Raw genomic sequence first — 18,248 nt, forward strand, 5'->3', positions numbered from 1 at the left:
TTAAAGCCAGAGGTGTCTCTTGAGAGCGGAGACTTGTCAGAGAGTAAATGTCTGAACAATCACTTGGCAGACCAGAGCGTAAGTGTTCCCTGATGAGCAACCCTCTATGTACATAAAAATGGGAAAGACAAACCCATGTGGTGTCTTTCCCGCTCTTTAAAGTTATTTGGTATTTTTAACATACTTGTCCACCAAATGTTTTTCTGATAGAACTTTTGTATTTTGGAATATTATAAATAAAACTATTTATTAGAAAAAAAATCTTGGCCTCACACTTCAGTTAAGAACTGTCATTAACTTGAGGACTTAAAATTCTTCATCACAAAGTGCATTGTCTCAAAACTATCAAGTTAAACTAATTATATTATTATGGAATATCAAGATATACTTACCTCCTTGAAGAAATCTCTAGCTATCCCTCTGTAATAAATAATTTCTTCACTCTACATGAAAAATAAGTTATAAAAATTTAAGAATTCTGTGTCTGTTTTCAATTTCTGTGTCTGGCTTTCAATGTTGAGAGGTACTTATATTTCTTAAATAGATATACTAGACTCTGGGATGTTAGTGAGCCCATGAGAGTAATTTCCAAAGATGCAAACTACATTGCTTCCAAGAACTGGCAAACAACTTTTATTTTTTTTCCCCTAGTTAAATTGACATTTTATTAACAAACAAAAATTTGTTCTAGTAATTCACAAACTACTTCCAAACCAAGATGTAGAACTTGATAATGAAAAGGAAGGAAGATATAAATAACATAACTGTCTTCTGATTTACCATCATTGACAAGACAAAAACATGTTAGGTGACTTTCATATTGCTTAAAGATCCTGTACTCCTTGGTTGTATATTATGCATAAAATCAAAGTGGAGTGATTTCTTGAGTCTGCCTTTACATGTACTTGGCTTGTTCCCTTTCTAGAAATCCCAAAAATGCTATCAGAACAAAGCATAGGACTTAAAATACATTTCTAGAAATGACATTTACTAGTAATTGTACCCTTCTGCTTATTGGTAATGGTTAAAAAACAAAATAGTGGAGGGAAAAACTAGAGCACCATTGCTACACTGTTAAAAATTGACAGCACTAGCTGACTAAATTAATTTCCGAAAGTCCTTTAAAACATGTAATACTGTTGATTAGGGCTGATTTGGGAGCAGGGTGGGAATACCAATAGCAAGAAGCCATTAACACTCTTAAGAGAACGTTGTTTTTCAAGATGGAAAACATCCACTTAGACATAAGAAGATGAATGTATTTATATAAAATCATTTAAATTCTATGTAAAATCCAACAACTTTAGCCTTCAACTATAATAAAGTTAAAAGTGTAGTATCACACATTGTTAGAGCTGCTGCTTTTTTACTGCTTGCCGGTAATTCTCTCTCTTATTTTGAAGCTCAGAATTGCTACAATGGCAAGTCCTGGTAGAAAAGCATAGAGTACTAGGAAATTGATTGTGAACCGGGACACTGCACCAGGGAAGTTTTTTTCAATGAACTGAATGCCATGAGAGAAAATACACGTAGCATTAATTGCAGTGGAACTGTTGGCTCCACCTGTCAAAAGAAAAAAATTAATTTCTTTAGTAGGTGAATTGGTGAAGTTAAAACTGAGGCTTCAGTGCAGATGTAACATGCCTAGCCCTAGCATTACTTAATGATGAACTATACCCACAGCAGTATTTCTCATCATTTTGGAATAAGAACAGAAAAGCCCTGTGTTTCTGCAGTTAATCTATGCCATATTTTTTGAAGAGAAGAATAAAGGGTCACTAGGAGCTTTCTGGTTTGTACATGTCAAACAAAGGAAGATTTCTGGCTTTTCAGACACATTACTTGGAGGGGCCTCAAGAAGCGAGTTGCCCAGTGTGGTAGACATACAGTACTCAGACTTGTTGAGTGCTTCCAAAATTCAAGAAATGGAGACTGTCCGAAGGGTACTTTAAAAATCATCTGTTTATTATTACTACTGAAGTCACTGATTCCTTTTCTAGCAGTTGCCACCTGTGCTCTTGTACTAAAGAGGGACAGGAGGGATTAATGGAGAAAGAATATATAACCTTGGAGAGGAGCACAGACACCTGGCTACAAAGCCCAAAACATCTTCGGGTAGGTGCAAAGCTGTAAGTTTTACCCCCATGGATGGATGGCAGTTACTAACCCTGCCTACCTGACTGATTCTGATGTTCTGGTGGTTACCTTGCTCACAACCAGCAGAGCACAGCCTGACAGATCCAGGCTGCTCAGTGTGTGCCGTGGTAACATAGCTGAACTGAGGCCTCACGAGCATTAGAAGAAACATCTGGTGAGGTGTTATGTGTCAGTGCTCCCTGCACTGATGTTTGATCTTATATTGGGCAATTCTATTTGTGTAACACTGCTCCGATAAGCTCATAACAGACTGCAAAGCTTAGCTTCCAAAATGCCCCCAAAGAGGGAGTAAAAACAGGTGAGGAAGAAAAAGATGAAAAACTGAAAGAATGAGAAATGGTTGGGAAAAAAAACAAAAACATACCAATAAACATTTTTGTCTAGCTTGCTGATACAGTGTTATAGTCTCTACTATAAGCTTTTTTTAACAACTCACAAGTTACCTTTATCAGAATACTTCTATTGTATGTAGAAGGAAAATAAGCATCTACATATCATTAAAATTATTTACAATGGACTTAAAGAAAAAAAAGTAGCCTTTTTTTTAACACTTACCACATGTGAAGTTTAAGCCATAAAATTCATTGACTATAAGAACTTCACTGCTGTATTTTTGAAAGGTAAGATAACTGAGTATTTTAAAAAGCGTCGGCATTTCTTCGATGGTCCTTAAAGAAACAGAGAAGTTAAACTGGCTTTCGCTACATTCCAAGAGCCAATTCCACCCCAAATTAAAGCAAGCTCTCATCTTTGGTGGTAGCCTGTTACAGAAACAGTTCTTGGCTGTACCTGTAAGGTCTTCAAACATAAAGTCCATTTTACTGATAAATGGGGAGACAACCATGAAAGCTGTCTCTGGCTTTGGTACAGTTTCATAACATTCAGCCCTGACTTGTTCATGGACAGTCACAAGTAATTCTACGGAGTTGTTTGCTATTCACATTGCAGTGATAAACTGAAAATTACAAGAGCCGGTAAGAACCTTAGCTGCAAAACTATGCAGCTTCCACAGTAAGAAACCACCACCTCCTCACTCCATCTTCAAAACCAAAAAAGACAGAATAACATTTCACTGGAACAATAATAACAAAACAAAAATGAAGCAAAAAAAAAAAAAAAAGAGAAGAGAAACAAGAGTATGAAAATTTTGAAATAACATTATTCAACAAGACTGGGCAATTTCTGCACCTAAAATACTGCAAGACTTTATAATTAAACCAACAAATGAACAGAAAAAAACAGCAACCCAAATCTCAATGCTATTTTTAATATCCTTCATTGCCTATGAAGTTTAATCAGAGATGCACAATACTAATTAGCAATATCTCTACTGTAAAATAAGGCTAGAAAACACTCTCATACTTTTTAAAAGTTGTCATTAAGGCATTAGACTATGGTAGAGAGAATAACTGTCTTGTCACTAGGAACATACATCTTCCTGAAATTAGGCAGGGACCAAATAATTAGATATTAACCTAGTTTTATTTGATAAGCAAGTATTAGCTGAGATCTACTTCAAAGAGGTAAAACATCATCAACTTTGTGAAGACTCATATGCTTTTCTCAAGGACAACTTGACATCATCTATTGTTAGGCTTACTTCATTTTCACTGGAAAGATCTCAGGTGAGCATATCATATTTGCTCAACATCCCAAGAAAACTTCTCTTGACAGTAATACATTTATTCTGGTATGTTTCTCAAAAAAACAGTAATTTCAGTATTGACAGGTACCAGGGGAAAACTATTCAAAGTTCATGCAATTTCAGTGCAAAAGCATTTATTTGCACAGTAATAGAGCAAGTGGATCATAATTTTCCCATGTATTTACTACACTACTTCCTTATTTGTTACTTGTATGCAGTTCAGTCTGCAGAGGTAAAAATGTGTCTGAAAAGTTCAATGGCTAAACTGGAGAATAACACTAATAAGCTAGTTGAGAACAACTCAGTGCTTAATGTCTGTTAAGCTCCAGCAGTTACTAAAAGTTGTAGGAACTTTTTTTTGGTAGGCTCCTTTAATGAGCACAGCATTTCACATCATAATGTTGGCATAAGTAAAAGAAGTCAGCTGAGCTGATATTAATTGCTCAGCTTTATCTTCAATTTGTTTGCAAAAAGAAAAAAAAAGTTAGTATCTTTGTTGATATCTAAAGTTATTAAGTATCTGTTCTCTGTGTTTAGTACAAGGGCTAACATGGTTAGGTAGTTCTATCTCTGAAGGATATCTCAGCTGCGCTTTCTTTCCCTTGCTACTTGTGCATTATTGTGCCTCTGCAATACAGACTGTTCGTGAAACTCTTCTTACAGGTAGATTATTTTAACATTAATACCATAATGAAATAAAACTTTTTTCCTACCTTACTAATCCCGTTCCCACTACCACACCTGCCGAATTAAGTAGCACCACTCCGCTTTGGACTATATTTGGGTTTTGAACCACGCCAAGTATAACAAGGGTTAGTAGTTCACCAATTATATGAGATGCTAAGACAACAGCAAAGAAAATTCCAAATCTGGAAGCATCGGGATACAACCCTGCAGTCCTGTACAAAAAGCGAGCAAAAGAATATTTTAAAAAACAGTGTTTGGGTACTTAACTTGGAACTTGGCTTTTATTTTTGTTTTTATTTATTTTTTTGCAATTATAGCTCATTAAGCAAACAGTTTATACCTTAACCCTTAGTATGTTGTTTGGAGCCTTAACATAAAGGACATCAACTTATCATGACATAAGTGCAGATATATTAGTTTTTCTCCATCTAGATTAAAGAGGGTTATGTAAAGATATAGCAGAAATACGTGTTGTTTCAAGATAACCACTGTGGCTTTTTGCAAACCTTCAAACTAACATCTTCCTCCTTTTAAAGCCTGTGCAGTGGGAGTTATGTAAATAAGTCACACATTTAAAGAATGTCTTTATGAAGGTAATTAACAGATGGAATTTTGCACTTCTGATACTGTGCATGCAAATGTAAAAATGGATATACTCAGTGAAATGGAAGGCTAATTGAATTCACCACCCATGTAATACATCCAAATGCAATTTCCTCCATATTCCTGCACTCTAATACAACACACTGTTCCCAGCTTTTCCCTACCTAACCAAAGGAAAAAAAGTCCTCCCAAACTGTACAAAAGATTAAAAAGTTACGAAACACCAGCAATTCCTTGGCAAACTTAATTCAGCTTCACAGTGTATATGACAGATGACAAAACCTTTTATTACGTGGTGACATAATACTCTTCTTCCAAAATACCTCATACCAAAATTGCCTCACGCTAGGCACAGGCTGCATTCTTTGCTCAGCTAACAAGCTGCTATTCAACATTTTACTTTGGTTTTCATTGCACAATGCAAGGCCCTATGTCTTTTTTTTTAATCCACCATGCTCGAACATGGTTTTAAAGTTTTCATTTTCTCACAGGCTTTCCTGTAGCATTTTTCGTAACACCAAAATAGTCTCTATTATAAACATATGGCTGAACATTGACTCTTCCAAGTAGTAAACATTCAACGAGCCAGCAGGTATTCAACAACCTTTAATCATAGATTGGTGCAGAAAAACAGCTTTCCAAAGTCCGAGCATAAGAGTATCACCTCCTACGAGGTGCTCTAATACTTTACACAGAGCTATGCAGATACAAACTAGAGAATCTAGAGTAGGAATGGAAAGAGAAGAAAGCCTAAAAGAGAAGAAAACAAAAACTCAGAAAAGAGAATACTACAGCAGTAGAATGGTAGGATCATATAAACTGTTAGAACACTTCCCAGAGATATCTTTAGTTAGGAAAATCTGCATAAACAGAATATATTTACGTGATTGCAAAAAGTGGCTGCATTTGTTCTCAGCCAGACCTGCCTTGTGTCTGATCAGGGAAGAGTTGGGGTCTGTCTGACCCTACAGACACAAGGTCTGTTAGAAGTGGCTTATAAGAACACATACCAGAGGCTATCAGAGCCTCTCCAAAAGTTAGTCCATCCAGAAAAGTTTAGTCCTGGCCAGGTGCAAGCTCCAAAGAAACTGCTTGCCCTAAGAGGTCTAAGGGCACTATGAAATCACTCTGACACATCACTGATGGCTTCCAAACAGCCACAAGAGCAAAGATATGTGGAGGCTAGGATCTATAAATATTATCCATTAACCAGAACCACACTTTTATTGTTGGTTGTGTCTGAAGCTGCCAAAGCACAAGGGCAAAGTTCCTCTGCACATGACTTGCCTGTTTGTTAAGGCGTGAGCATGACAAACAGTGGCTCATGATCTTCAGGAGCTCCACAAACCTTCCCTCACTGAGCCTGAAAAGGAACTTTCCAGATGGCTGCCTTCTTGGCAACCAGCTCACTAGCAGGCAGAAACAGAAGGGCTCTAGAAGTAAGCACAGCACATCCTCTAAAGGCTTAGTGGGAGGAGTAGTAATTTCTGCTTGCCTGTGAAAAAGGACTTCTCAGGAAGCACTGCCTGAAGCAGACAGCACTGACAGCTTGCAGAAATAAAAGCCCAGGTAGCTAAGGGTACAAAGAGAAAGAGGGCCTTGCTGGAACAAAACTGCTACTATCAGCATCAAACCACGGAAAACCAACCCATGCACCCACGTCCTCACATCTGGAGGAGCAGGAATCTCCCTTTCAGGGCTTTTGTCTTTTCATCTAGGAGCTGACAGATATTGAGATCCCAAGTGGAAAGAATTAGGTAAATGCTGAGCACTTCCCCTCATTACCTACTGCGGACCAGGAGGAAGAAGAAAACAGTGATCTTTCTTCCTGAGTTTTTCTAGATAGGAAAACATCTATTGCAAAATTCCCATGGTAGACTAGCTGCCTGTGCAGAATTTATCATTCAGCAGTCCAAACTATTTGGTGAAGTTTTACTTCATTCATTCCCAAAGTGCCCAAAGGCACCTTACTGCAGAGTAAGAGCACTAACATGCACAGCTACAGCAGAATAGCTCCTGTACTTTGTCTCTTTTACAAGGGTCTATCCACTTACCACTTCTCAACAGCTAACCAGAGAACATGCATCCAAGACACAAACCAAACCTGGTATTCATTTGTACACATTTTACCACAGGCTGCCATCCAATTGCAACTTTACTATCAACTGTCACATGATAACAAAAATTAACTTTACTGCACTACACACCTCTCCTTTCATAATTAGGAAAACAAAACAAAACAAGAACCAGAAAAAGACTGAAGGACAGATATTGGTCCCCATTACTTTGCTGTTAGCTTACATCAGCAGCCAGAGACTATTTAAAGTTTAGAATAAGCAAGTGGAAGGTGATAAATCAATGGAACAGAAACAATGAAGAGCAGACCTATATGATAGATAAGGCAATGAACAGATGAAATATTTCATCAGACCATTCTGAGGTACTACTTCACAATGATGCAAGGAAATCAATGTACTGGGGGCAAAAAGGTAAGCTTCACAATCAAATCCTTTCTCCCATGACCAGAAACCCACTTTAGTGCCTTTCTCTGGAGAGTGGAAGAGAGGGATCCAGATCTGATCACTTCTCTATGCCGTAGATAAACCTCAAATGTCCCATGCAATATGAAGCTTTGTTACTGTTATACCTACTGTTGTCTTCCTCACTTTTTTTTTCTCTTATTTCCCGTCTTTCTAAATGTGATGTAAAATGACACTTCCTGGTTTTGGTATGACACAAGAATGATAAATGTCCCAGGACCTTTAAAACTTCCCAAACTCCCTAGGGAACTGGTAATTTACTCTGACAGTATTTTACCACTGCCTGAGGAGAAGGGCTAAAACTGTGTCATCTTTCCTTAAGGTCTCCCTGTAATCATCCTGAGGCAGGAAGCCATGCCAGGAGGCCTGTTGCTGACATGGGAATTGAAACTGATAACAAAAAGAAAATAACAATCCAATAGATAGTACAAGTGCTTACCAGTATAAAAAGATGCTGAAAATTGCCACGCTGATGACACTGAAGGGCAGGAAATGTACTATATAGGCTAAAAGCATTTGCCACTTCTTATACAAGCCATCTTTACTTTCTTGGTCACTGATAGCACGCAAAGGTGGGACTGGATTAAATATATAAGAATTTAATTAAACCATCATTTCATAATGAGACCAAGACTTTTTGCTAGCAAAAATGACCTGAAGCACAGAGACAACTTTGAGAATATATTAGAAACATTCTGTCTAAACTAGTTTGATCACTTTTTCCCCCACAATCAACGCAAAATATCCTCCCTGCAGACTGCAAAATTTGGTAAATTTAATGAAAGAGGCCTAACTAACAGCATGAAGGACAGCCTTGTATTTTTGCAGATACAAATTAAAGACATGAAAAAACTGCTGTCACTGAGTAATTTCTTGAGGTGCTCCACTCAAGGTATATGCTTCCTACCGGAGCAGAACAGTTTTCAGTGCTGTAAACAGAAACTACTGTTGCCCTTAATATGACAGCTGTAAGAGAAACACCCTCTAGGAAAAATGTAATCATCATAATACTCTTAAATCGGATTATGCTTAACTGTTGTCAAAGCTGTTTTGTACTTCCATCCTTTCTGTGTCTTTGGTTTTGATCTCACTTAAGATGTTAACTGCAGATCTAGACTTTATCCTGCTATCTTTATAATGCTACACACAGGCAAGTTAAGGACTCATGCACATTTGGGAATAAAGCCTCCATAGACAGGCCAGCTGTAAAAGGGAGGGTCAGGGATCGGGGCATACTCCTTCATTAAGTGCAGGGAACCTGGAGCCCCTGTGATGGGCTAATCTCTTCCTATGATGTGAAGCTTCCTGTTGATTCACATTTAATTTCATGCTTCTGTATCAGCTCTGACATTACCTAAAACTGTTAGGAACCTTTAAATTACTTTATTTGAAAAATACTTCTTCCTATTTAGAAAATAGTGGCAGCAATACCTGCTGCTGCATGTAATACAGGAGAGAAACTCACAAAAGGCAGCAGCATTGAGCATCCCTGTGTAGGGGGGGGCACTCACGCACTGGTAGACAAGCCCCACACGGTCCTGCACAGCTCCTTTTACCAGGTCATTCTTTAGTCTAAGAAGGAAAAATGCCACAAACAAGCCGAACAACAGATTCTGGAGGAGGCGCATGATGATGCCCATCTTATCTCTGGAGAAGTTTCTTGTTGTCCTCCTGATAAACAAAACAGTAACTATACACTTGTTAGATATGACTGACCACATGTTAGTAAGGTATTTAGGTTTCAACAAATCTTACATACACAGTGCCCAAGAAACTGCATTTATACTTGGGGGTTGAAAACCCCTAAAGATTAGTGATTAAGATTTTCCTTAAAAACAGGGAGGGGGAAGTCTTACCGTAAAAGAATCCATAATTTGTAAAAGGCACTGGGTGAGTCTTTGTTTTTGAACGGTATTGGTGGCAGCTCTTTCATACACTTTGTTCTTTCAATGGCTGCCAGTACTTTGCTGAAGATGTCTGAGTTTCTGTAGGCTGATACAATCACCTGAACCCTACTGTAGGTTTCAAGTTCACGTTCCTTGCTTTGGGTGTCCACAGATGTCAGATCCACTGTAAATTTACAAAGTGTTTACTATATATACACATCACTTTCCCTCCATATTTCTTTCCCCCTTGCAACTAACCTTTCCTTCTCTCTTTTCTAAAATCTGCAAAGGAGAAAAGGTCCATTGAAAGTAGTCAAGGTTTCTTTTATGCCTCCCTTCTGTTAGAAGCAGCATGAATGAATAACTGTGCAGTCACCACAAATCTCTGGGTTTTGTGGCCTCTGTAGGACCCTGAAGTTCAAGTCCTGTATCTGGAACTGCAAGGACTGAGCAGTGTGCTGGTCAGACCTCGAGCATTCTCCTTGCGCAATACAGAGCTGTGCCACCGGTGACGCGCTACTACTGCCAGGAGCAAGGCAGAGCACCAGCTAAGGATGAACATCCATGAGGATGAAAAGGTGACTTCCTGGTCATGTATTTCTCAGGTTTTCAAGCAAATGCTCAGACACTGATCCCTGATTCCCCCTTGTCCTCTGTCTGCTCCTCTATAACCACGGAGCTTTATTTTTCAGTTAGTCTGAGCTTGTGCTGCAGACACTGCTCTTCTCTACTTAAGCTGTTACTGCATTGTTGCACTGGGTTTCACCTACCTACTGCTCAGACATACTTCTGTTTTAATGTGAAGTTAAAGGATGTTCCACAGGCCAGATTCCCCTAGCAGGCTCAGTCCAAACTGAAGAAAAGACTACTTACTGCTGTGGAACTTATGAAAGGTAAGTACTTCAGAGAGTTAATATTCCTTTCTAACAAATCCACCTATACCTGTTCCTGACACCAGCAATTCTTTTATTGGCACATGGAAACTTTCTGTGTGTTATTTGTAAAAGTCATACAGATTCAGCAATAGTGTTAAAATGCATTAGAAATTTCTCTTTTCCCTAATAGCCAGGAATTATCTGTGGTTTCAAAAATGTTGTTCTCAGGAATAGCTGTTCCTGCAGATTTTTCTATTACTCTCCTACATCTGATAAGACATCTATATCAATTATTTATTCCTAAGGTTCTTAGCATCCGTAGATTTCAGTTTTACAGTGGTATGCTCAACTTAAAATACAAATTGAACAAGAGAAAAAGAGGCCTTGTCCAAGATTCTTATTTTGTCCTCAAAACCTGAATTAACCTGCCCTGGTGTTCTGAAAGCTGGAATTCAACAAAATTGCCCTTAATGGTAAACATACCCAAAAATTAAGTCTTCAGTTTTGTAACTATGAACATCTGAAACGGAGACACACTTTTTAAAACTCGGCCAGTGTGACTTGCTGGAAGTAACACAGGAAATAAATGTCAACCAGGTGTGTTTTAAAAAAATGGTAACACCAACTAGTGCCTAGATCAAATAGCTAATGCCTACCATGCATTTGTTTAATATTTTTTACCATGCATATTTTTTTAATAACTACAACATGTGACATTTCAATAATATAATCCACACTCAATACATAGGGTCTATTTTCCTCTGATGTTGGTGTAAATGATATCAGAATCTGTCCCTTCATTCACATCACTAAAACATACAAAAAATGTAAACTACCAATTTTCCAAAGACTAAATATTCTGATAATTCTTTGCTCTAAACTGTATTTTTTCCTTTTCTTGTCACATTCAAAGGTTGACATCTGAAGAATGCAGCACTCTCTTTACTGAGATTTTTTTTAAAGTGGGTCTAAATCTCAAATCATCTATGCTTTTCAAGACTATTCAAATTCATGAAGGCAAAATTATCCTCACTGTCACACCAGTATTTTCAGCCTCATCCCATTCCAGCTGCATGTCAACAACCATCCTCTCTTCTCTCGGAGCTTAGGATGCCATCTAGACAATAGGAAAACACTGCCTCCTCTCAGTGCAGCTTTTTGGATTGGTCAAAATCCCTGGTTAATGCTCAGCTAGTATCATCAGAAATCAGCCTACATACTAGATTATATATAGAGAGATATATACATGTATGTATATGTATACACATACATGCACACATACAAACACATACACATTCTCTTCAAATATATAACTGCATGGGTCAGGTACACAGATGCCCTGCAGCAAAGCAAAGCCTCATTTCCTAAGTGTCATGCTGACACTTCTTTTCATCCTGAATTGGTAAAACAGTACTCTTCAGCTTTTGCCAACAGCTTGCTGTCATCATCTCCTGAAGCATCTGTATGTTCTGCTCCAATAACTCACCTCGGTATTATCAACTCCCAAAACTTTCAGAAACCTCAAACTCAGAATCTCTGGAAATTGATGCCTTGGGTCATCCCATATTTATTCTACATCCTTCCCTCCGGACAACAACTGGTTTCAGTTACTTGGCATCACAGAGTCTGTAAGAGCATGGGACTTCACAGTGTTTTGGGACCAAATTAATTTTCCAACACCCAGTGGACAGCCATAGGGAGATGCCACCAGGAATCCACAGGTCTCATGAAGCTGAGATTCCTTTTATTCTTGGTAGTTTACTCCTTTCTGCTGTGTTTCAGACCCACTGCAAACCTTTGCTGTTTTATGGAGTCAGTGGAGGTTACATGGGTCCAGCCTTCCCCCTCCTCTGAGCTAAGAACAATTACAAAGTTGGGGAAGAATTCAAACACATTTCTAACTCTGGAAAAAACTAATGTGGGGAAGAAAACAACTTGTTTGTCTAAAGAAAACCCATATTTTATCAAAACAACTTAGACAAACTTACCATAGAAGTCAAAAGGATTTGATTGCTCAGGACAAGAATAGCCACAGTCACTAAAAAACGTGATCATTTCCATAGGATTCCCACAGAAAACCATTTCTCCAAAGCTCATGATGGCTATTTTATCAAATAACTGCAGAGGGAAAATTAATATATTAGCAGTATGTACTGAGAAGTAGTGCAGTAATTCTTGAGTACAGCTACTGTTTCGATAATAAAAATACTTTGACAGGAAGAACAGTTTTGACACATTCAGACTTCCTTAGTATATTTCTCTCAAAGGAAGTTTGTCCTTTCTTTCACTCTTCTCGGTGGTTATGCAAGATGTCAAATCTTTAAGCTCTTTAAACTACTGGTTCTCAAAACTGTCAGTGACAGCAGCATACAGAGGAAATCCACAAGCAAAAATGGGAGCTGTAGACTTCTAACTTCACTTCTAATGCACCTTCACTTACTGACTGACCTCCTTTGGAGCTTAATAGCCCCAGTCTGTAAAATCCCCAAATTGTTGGGAAGATTATCCTAAGGTGCTTAAGGACTTTAACAGCATTGCTCTTCAGGTGAAGATTTGCCAGGGCAGGGTTCCCACCAGCTATGATCAATCCATATTCCCACGGCACCAGGACTGCTTTCAGTCCAGAAAAGCAATGTCACTCCCCTCTGGCTTCGTGAGCACTTACACTCAATTCAGTCAGCCAGGGAAGAGGTGCCTTGATTTCACATGGTGGGTGGTGGATGTGTCAGAAGAGCAAAGAGCAAAACAGTAATGGGAAGGGAGAAATGCTCTGTCCTGCACAAGGCCTGCACAGCTGGCTTGCCCCACCGCATGGCCAAGGTGTACCCACATCACAGGACACAAAGAAGATTTATTTTAGTTTCCTTTCCATTCCAAGTCATGGCTTCATCTGTCTCAAGTTGCAAGTGATACTGAAATATGAACATGTAAAGATAAATAAAGTGTTAGTTTTTACAGTGCCTGCACACATAGGGAATTTACATGGCTTCTCCCAGTGTTTTTGATTTGGGTAACTGCATGACAGAAAGATTAGCCACGCAGTCAGAGCGCACACTATTTTAACAAGGCAGTGTGTCCCCCAAAGTGCCTTCTGACTGGCAGAAGGCCAAAGCTGTAAAGTTCAAGACAAGCCTGTATTATGCAGGGGGAAAGGAAGAGAGCCTTTGAAGGCAACTGTACTGGATCTTGTACTTTTATCCTGAAAAGAACCTAGACACAAAAAAGCCTGGTAAAAAATGTAAATAGAGAGCAGATATCATTTACCCTAAAGAGTTCAGAGCGAGGCTGATGAATTGTAATAATCACAATTCTGTCTCTGTGCGCAAGCTCTGAGAGAAGCGAGACAATCTGGTTTGCAGTCAGGCAGTCCAGCCCTGTAGTTGGTTCATCAAGTAGCATGACCTCTGTGAAATGACACGGAATAGCATTAAAATTCACGTAACTGGGGAGCAAATATTATAGCTTCTGCTTTGGAAGCTAATTTGGCAAACAGTATAGAAATTACTTCACAAGTGAAATTCCACATATAAAGCAGAGTATGCATAGGTATTGCCATGATGTGACCTTTCAGTTTTAGTTAGCTTCAGGGGTTCAGTTTCAATGACTAGGAATAAAGACATAAAAAACTACTGCAGGATCAGAGCATAATCATTTTTTTCTAATTTCAGGTGAAATCTGAAAATTACCAAAATAGATTTGATGTATACATCTACTTCTAAGAACAATAATGGTAAATTTCAGCATATATACACATGTAAATATAACTGACATAATTAGCTAGAAGTTATAATCTGAATTAAATCCATATATACACACAGAATTTGTTATGAACAAACTAGGAGTTGTTAAAATATATCACATAGAATTCCATTGGGGAATTTTTACTGCATTTTCTTCATTATTTTATTGCACATGGAAGGGTAAAAGTTACAGTCAAATCCATTATTTTTACACAGATGAGACACGGCACAGAATAGGGCAGTTCAACCTTGATCAGGATAAGGGGAGAGGAGAGCTTTCTCTATAGGTTTATTTACACAGAATTACTATAGTGTTTACTATAGAGTTCAGTGAACTTACTGAGCAACAACTACACCCAATGAACTCTCCTGGAGTCACCAGTAGCAATACTATACCTCGCTTTGCTATTTAAATGCTCCTTCCTGCCTGGTATGCAGACATAGCACACTTGCACTGTTACGAGGACTCCAGAATCCAATAAATGCGTGCTATACATTCACTCCAAAAGATTCTGGCACCTTTAAGAAACTATCTCAAAACTGACAAATTTTACAGTGCTGTTTCCCATGGCTAATTCTTCTAGTTACTCTGCTTTGATTTTCATTCTCTGGAATTTTTTTGGTTCTGGAACATACATAGCTCTCACGCATACATGGCTCAATGGCAGCAACTCCACTACAAGGCTCAGTGCTTGCATAGGTATGGCTCTAATGTGCTCAAAAACTATAAATTGTATAAAATGTGCCACAATTAACATTTTATACACGGGAAGGGCGAGTCCAGAAAGATTTAAAATGGATAAACACAAGTCTAAACCTATGTTCAGTTCCTAAGATTTTATAATTGTTTACTTTCCAAGATCAACCAATAGATTAATGGCAAAGCTGCGTTTCTGCTCATCCTTTGCTGTCATTACTAGAACAGCTTTTGCTGTATTACAGAATATAAATGCTTTTGTATTTTAAAGTGGTTTATGGAGACCCATGGTATCAACACAAAGTGACACTGCTTTGTTTTATTTTGAAAATCCATGCAGTGGTACTTACTAGGATCTTGTAATAGCTGGGCTGCAACAGAAACACGACGCCTCTCGCCCGCAGAAATTCCTACAAAAATCCGGCTTCCAATTATTTTGTCAGCAATGTGGCTGAGACTCAGCTCAGCCATAACTGCATCTACCTGAAAAATAATTACAATTTAGAAAGACTAAATACAGTCCGTCCTACTCAGATACCTGTGTGCAAAATAAAAATAATTAAAGACTTAATTTTAAGCTATGGCTTTCTCAATATGCTGCTTGCATTCATTCTAGTTGGAAGGTACCTGGCCTCATTTCCATTTAATTATTTTTAATATATTATTTCAATCATTATTTTTAAAATTTTATTTTCGTATATTCTGAAATGAGTAGAATTTTAGCTTTAGTTGGCATTAAGAGATGAAGAGTTCAGAGGTGGGACTAGAATTTAATGTATGATGCATAATGTGCTGGTCTGGCTTCCAAAATAAGGGAGCAGAAAGGTACATCTATTCTGGGGAAGTGTAAACTACTGAGTAGAAGACAGATGAAGAGAGAACACATAGAGCAAGAGCCTTTGGTCAGGAATATCTGATCTTTACTCTCAACGGAGGCCAAAAAGAGTCCTTTAATAGATCTGAAACACACCTATTTTGTCAAGAAAGCAGCTTGTAGGGGGCTTATCAGACCAGTGCTTTTTGGAACTGCTCTGGTCAGTTAGAGACATGCTACAGGAACCAGAGTACTTTCAAAGTCACCTCTGCTGTCCATGAAACTTGCCAGCACACAGGGCCCTAAACACCCCAGAGAAGTGGGTTTCTCAGCTGAGGAAGGGGAGTCGACATCTATACCAACAGCAGCAGCTCCTGCTGCAGCTTTAGGTGGGAGAGTTTTGTCCCAGAACAGTGGTAATTCCCTGGGGCACCAGCACAAGCCCCTTGCAGAGGCAGGGAGCACTAGAGAACTTATGTCTTACTCCTCAGGAGGAGGATTTCTCCCCACTTGCAGAATGAGGATTACAAAACCTTATAAATGTAAAACACAGCCACGGATGGAAAGTGCTGCTGGTGAAAGCGTTACATGACATCATGTCTGCCTTTCTGGTGAAAGACAATAAAATACAGACCTTCTTTTTGATGAAGTCGTTGGAGCATTTCTGAAGAGTTAATAAAGCAGTGTAGGTCAGAGACTCTTGTATGGTGAGGAAGGTTAACAAAGTGTCACTCTGGAAAAAAAAAGTGAAGAAGAAGAAGCAATTAGCCCTGTAGCAATTAAGACCTCGCCCCTGATCACACAACCTTCCTTCATTCATACAATTTATTAACTGCTTTGTGCTAAGCTTACTAGTAAAATCACAGATTACATTACTCTATTACACTAGAAAGTTTACTTTCTTTACATGAGAGGAAGCACAGTGCACAAAAATAAATGCAGTAATCAACCTGTGGCACGTAAGAGAAGCAATCTCTAAACTGCTCCTTCTTCAGCTGACACCCATTCACGTACACTTCACCAAAGAAGTTGTCTTTATGTCCCAGTCTTCCTGATATTGCATCCAGAAGTGTTGTTTTTCCAGATCCTTTCAAACAAAACAAATCATTCATGTGATGAGATGAATTTTATGATTTCAAGAGCAGTAGTCTCACTTGGATGGAGATGTATGAAAAAAGTACTCTTTTTCTCAATAACATTAAAATAATAGGTCCTGAAGATGCAGCTAATTAAGGGGAAGTAAACGGGAAACCTACAATGTGTGTAAATTAGCATTTAACTCATACAAATTCACACTTCATAGTGAAACATTTGGGTTTAGAAGTAACGTTATCTTTTATTGAAGTTAAAATTCTTAGTTCGATGACATAAAATTGAACTCTGAAAACCAAGCACCACAGTTTTACAAAGCAGAGGTTAAAACCAGCTGCAATTTAACTATTTAAAACACAGACCTCGGTCACATTCATACCACTGTGGAAGTCTGATCTTATTTCTTTTAAATTACTGGAACAACTTACCAGAGTTTCCTAAAATCCCCATAATTTGGCCACTCTCTATGTGAAATGAAACATCTTTAAGTATTTGCCGGGTCCATTTTTTATGATACAAAGAAACATTCCACCACGGGCCAACACGTTCTCTTGGAAAACAAGCATCAAAAAAGATTAAATAGAGTTAAAAATTTTGTGTAAAGCAATTGAATGGTTTATAGCTATTTGCATGTGGGATGGAAGCCTGCAAGAATCTTTAAATATTGGGGAAAAAAAAAAATTAAAATAAATATCTTCCCTCAAACCCTCAGGCTTTAAATTTTTAATATCAGCATTATCTGGAAGGTAAAATGAAGTCTGAACCGATTTTTCAGAATGACTGCTAGCATGCTTTCAGATTACAACCAAAAGGGGAAACTTGAACTGAGGCTTTAGCTGTTGACAATGTTTGCTGGCCATTAATTCACTTGACCGTTTTCTTAGAGCCTCATGTTATCCTTCTGGCATCGGTAAGAAAGGCAGTGGGAAAGGGCACAATCTTTGGAAAACTCCTCCAGAGGATCTCCTTCAGAGACATGTGAAGAAGAACTGGTGAACTCTCCGGAGGACAGACAGGCTCTGCCTCCCCCAGGCCGCGTACTCTACCCCTGCGGTGGGCAGCCCAGCGCCATGAGGCAAGCAGCCTGGCACCGTCCCTCCTCCTTTACCGGGCTGAAGCCCACCGGTCCCAGTCCCTCTCCCCTTGGTCCCTGGGGTCAGAGCAGCTCATGGCGGGCAGGGACTCACCACGCTGCCCTCCCTGGCCCTACCTGACGGTGTAGGAGACGCCCCGGACACTGATGCTGTCAGAGGGCTGCGCCACGGCCTTCGCCTCGCCTGTCTGCCCGCCGCTGCCGCTCCCCTCCGGGGCGGGAGACACTCTGCCCGACATCCTGCGGTGCTGGGGCCCTGCAGGCTTCTTCCCTCACGCCGCTGGCCAGGTGCCCAACTCTACCACCACCATGTCTCCCCTGGCACCGAGCAGGGGCAGCTCCCCGCCGTCCCTGGGTTGGAGCAGACTGCTGCCCCCAGCGCTCACCACCCGGGGAAGCGCCTGAAAGAAGACAGAGGG

The 18,248-nt window shown here is 39.2% G+C and overlaps 1 protein-coding gene across 1 annotated transcript; it reads right to left on the reverse strand.

Moving 5' to 3' along the window:
* Window positions 1–1,366: 1,366 nt before the first annotated feature.
* Window positions 1,367–18,105, reverse strand: ABCG5 (ATP binding cassette subfamily G member 5). The gene is made up of 13 exons (XM_009969228.3): window positions 17,947–18,105; window positions 17,165–17,286; window positions 16,595–16,731; window positions 16,279–16,377; window positions 15,181–15,313; window positions 13,658–13,797; window positions 12,382–12,511; window positions 9,489–9,702; window positions 9,098–9,303; window positions 8,072–8,210; window positions 4,516–4,701; window positions 2,713–2,825; window positions 1,367–1,563 (listed from the first exon to the last, which is right to left on the reverse strand). Exons 1-13 carry the CDS (start codon window positions 18,066–18,068, stop codon window positions 1,367–1,369), a joined length of 1,938 nt encoding a protein of 645 aa, XP_009967530.3. The 5' UTR covers window positions 18,069–18,105.
* Window positions 18,106–18,248: the final 143 nt, after the last annotated feature.

The sequence above is a fragment of the Tyto alba genome, unplaced genomic scaffold, assembly GCF_018691265.1.
Source record: "Tyto alba isolate M040663 unplaced genomic scaffold, T.alba_DEE_v4.0 Super-Scaffold_16, whole genome shotgun sequence".
Taxonomy (NCBI): Eukaryota; Metazoa; Chordata; class Aves; order Strigiformes; family Tytonidae; genus Tyto; species Tyto alba.

Coding starts and splice junctions, on each gene's coding strand:
- ABCG5 (XM_009969228.3), bottom strand. CDS start 18,068: ATGTCGGGCAGAGTGTCTCCCGCCCCGGAGGGGAGCGGCAGCGGCGGG. Junction 13,798..15,180: donor CCAGCTATTACAAGATCCTA/GTAAGTACCACT, acceptor GTCATTTCACAG/AGGTCATGCTACTTGATGAA. Junction 2,826..4,515: donor GTGGGAACGGGATTAGTAAG/GTAGGAAAAAAG, acceptor TGTTTCTTTAAG/GACCATCGAAGAAATGCCGA.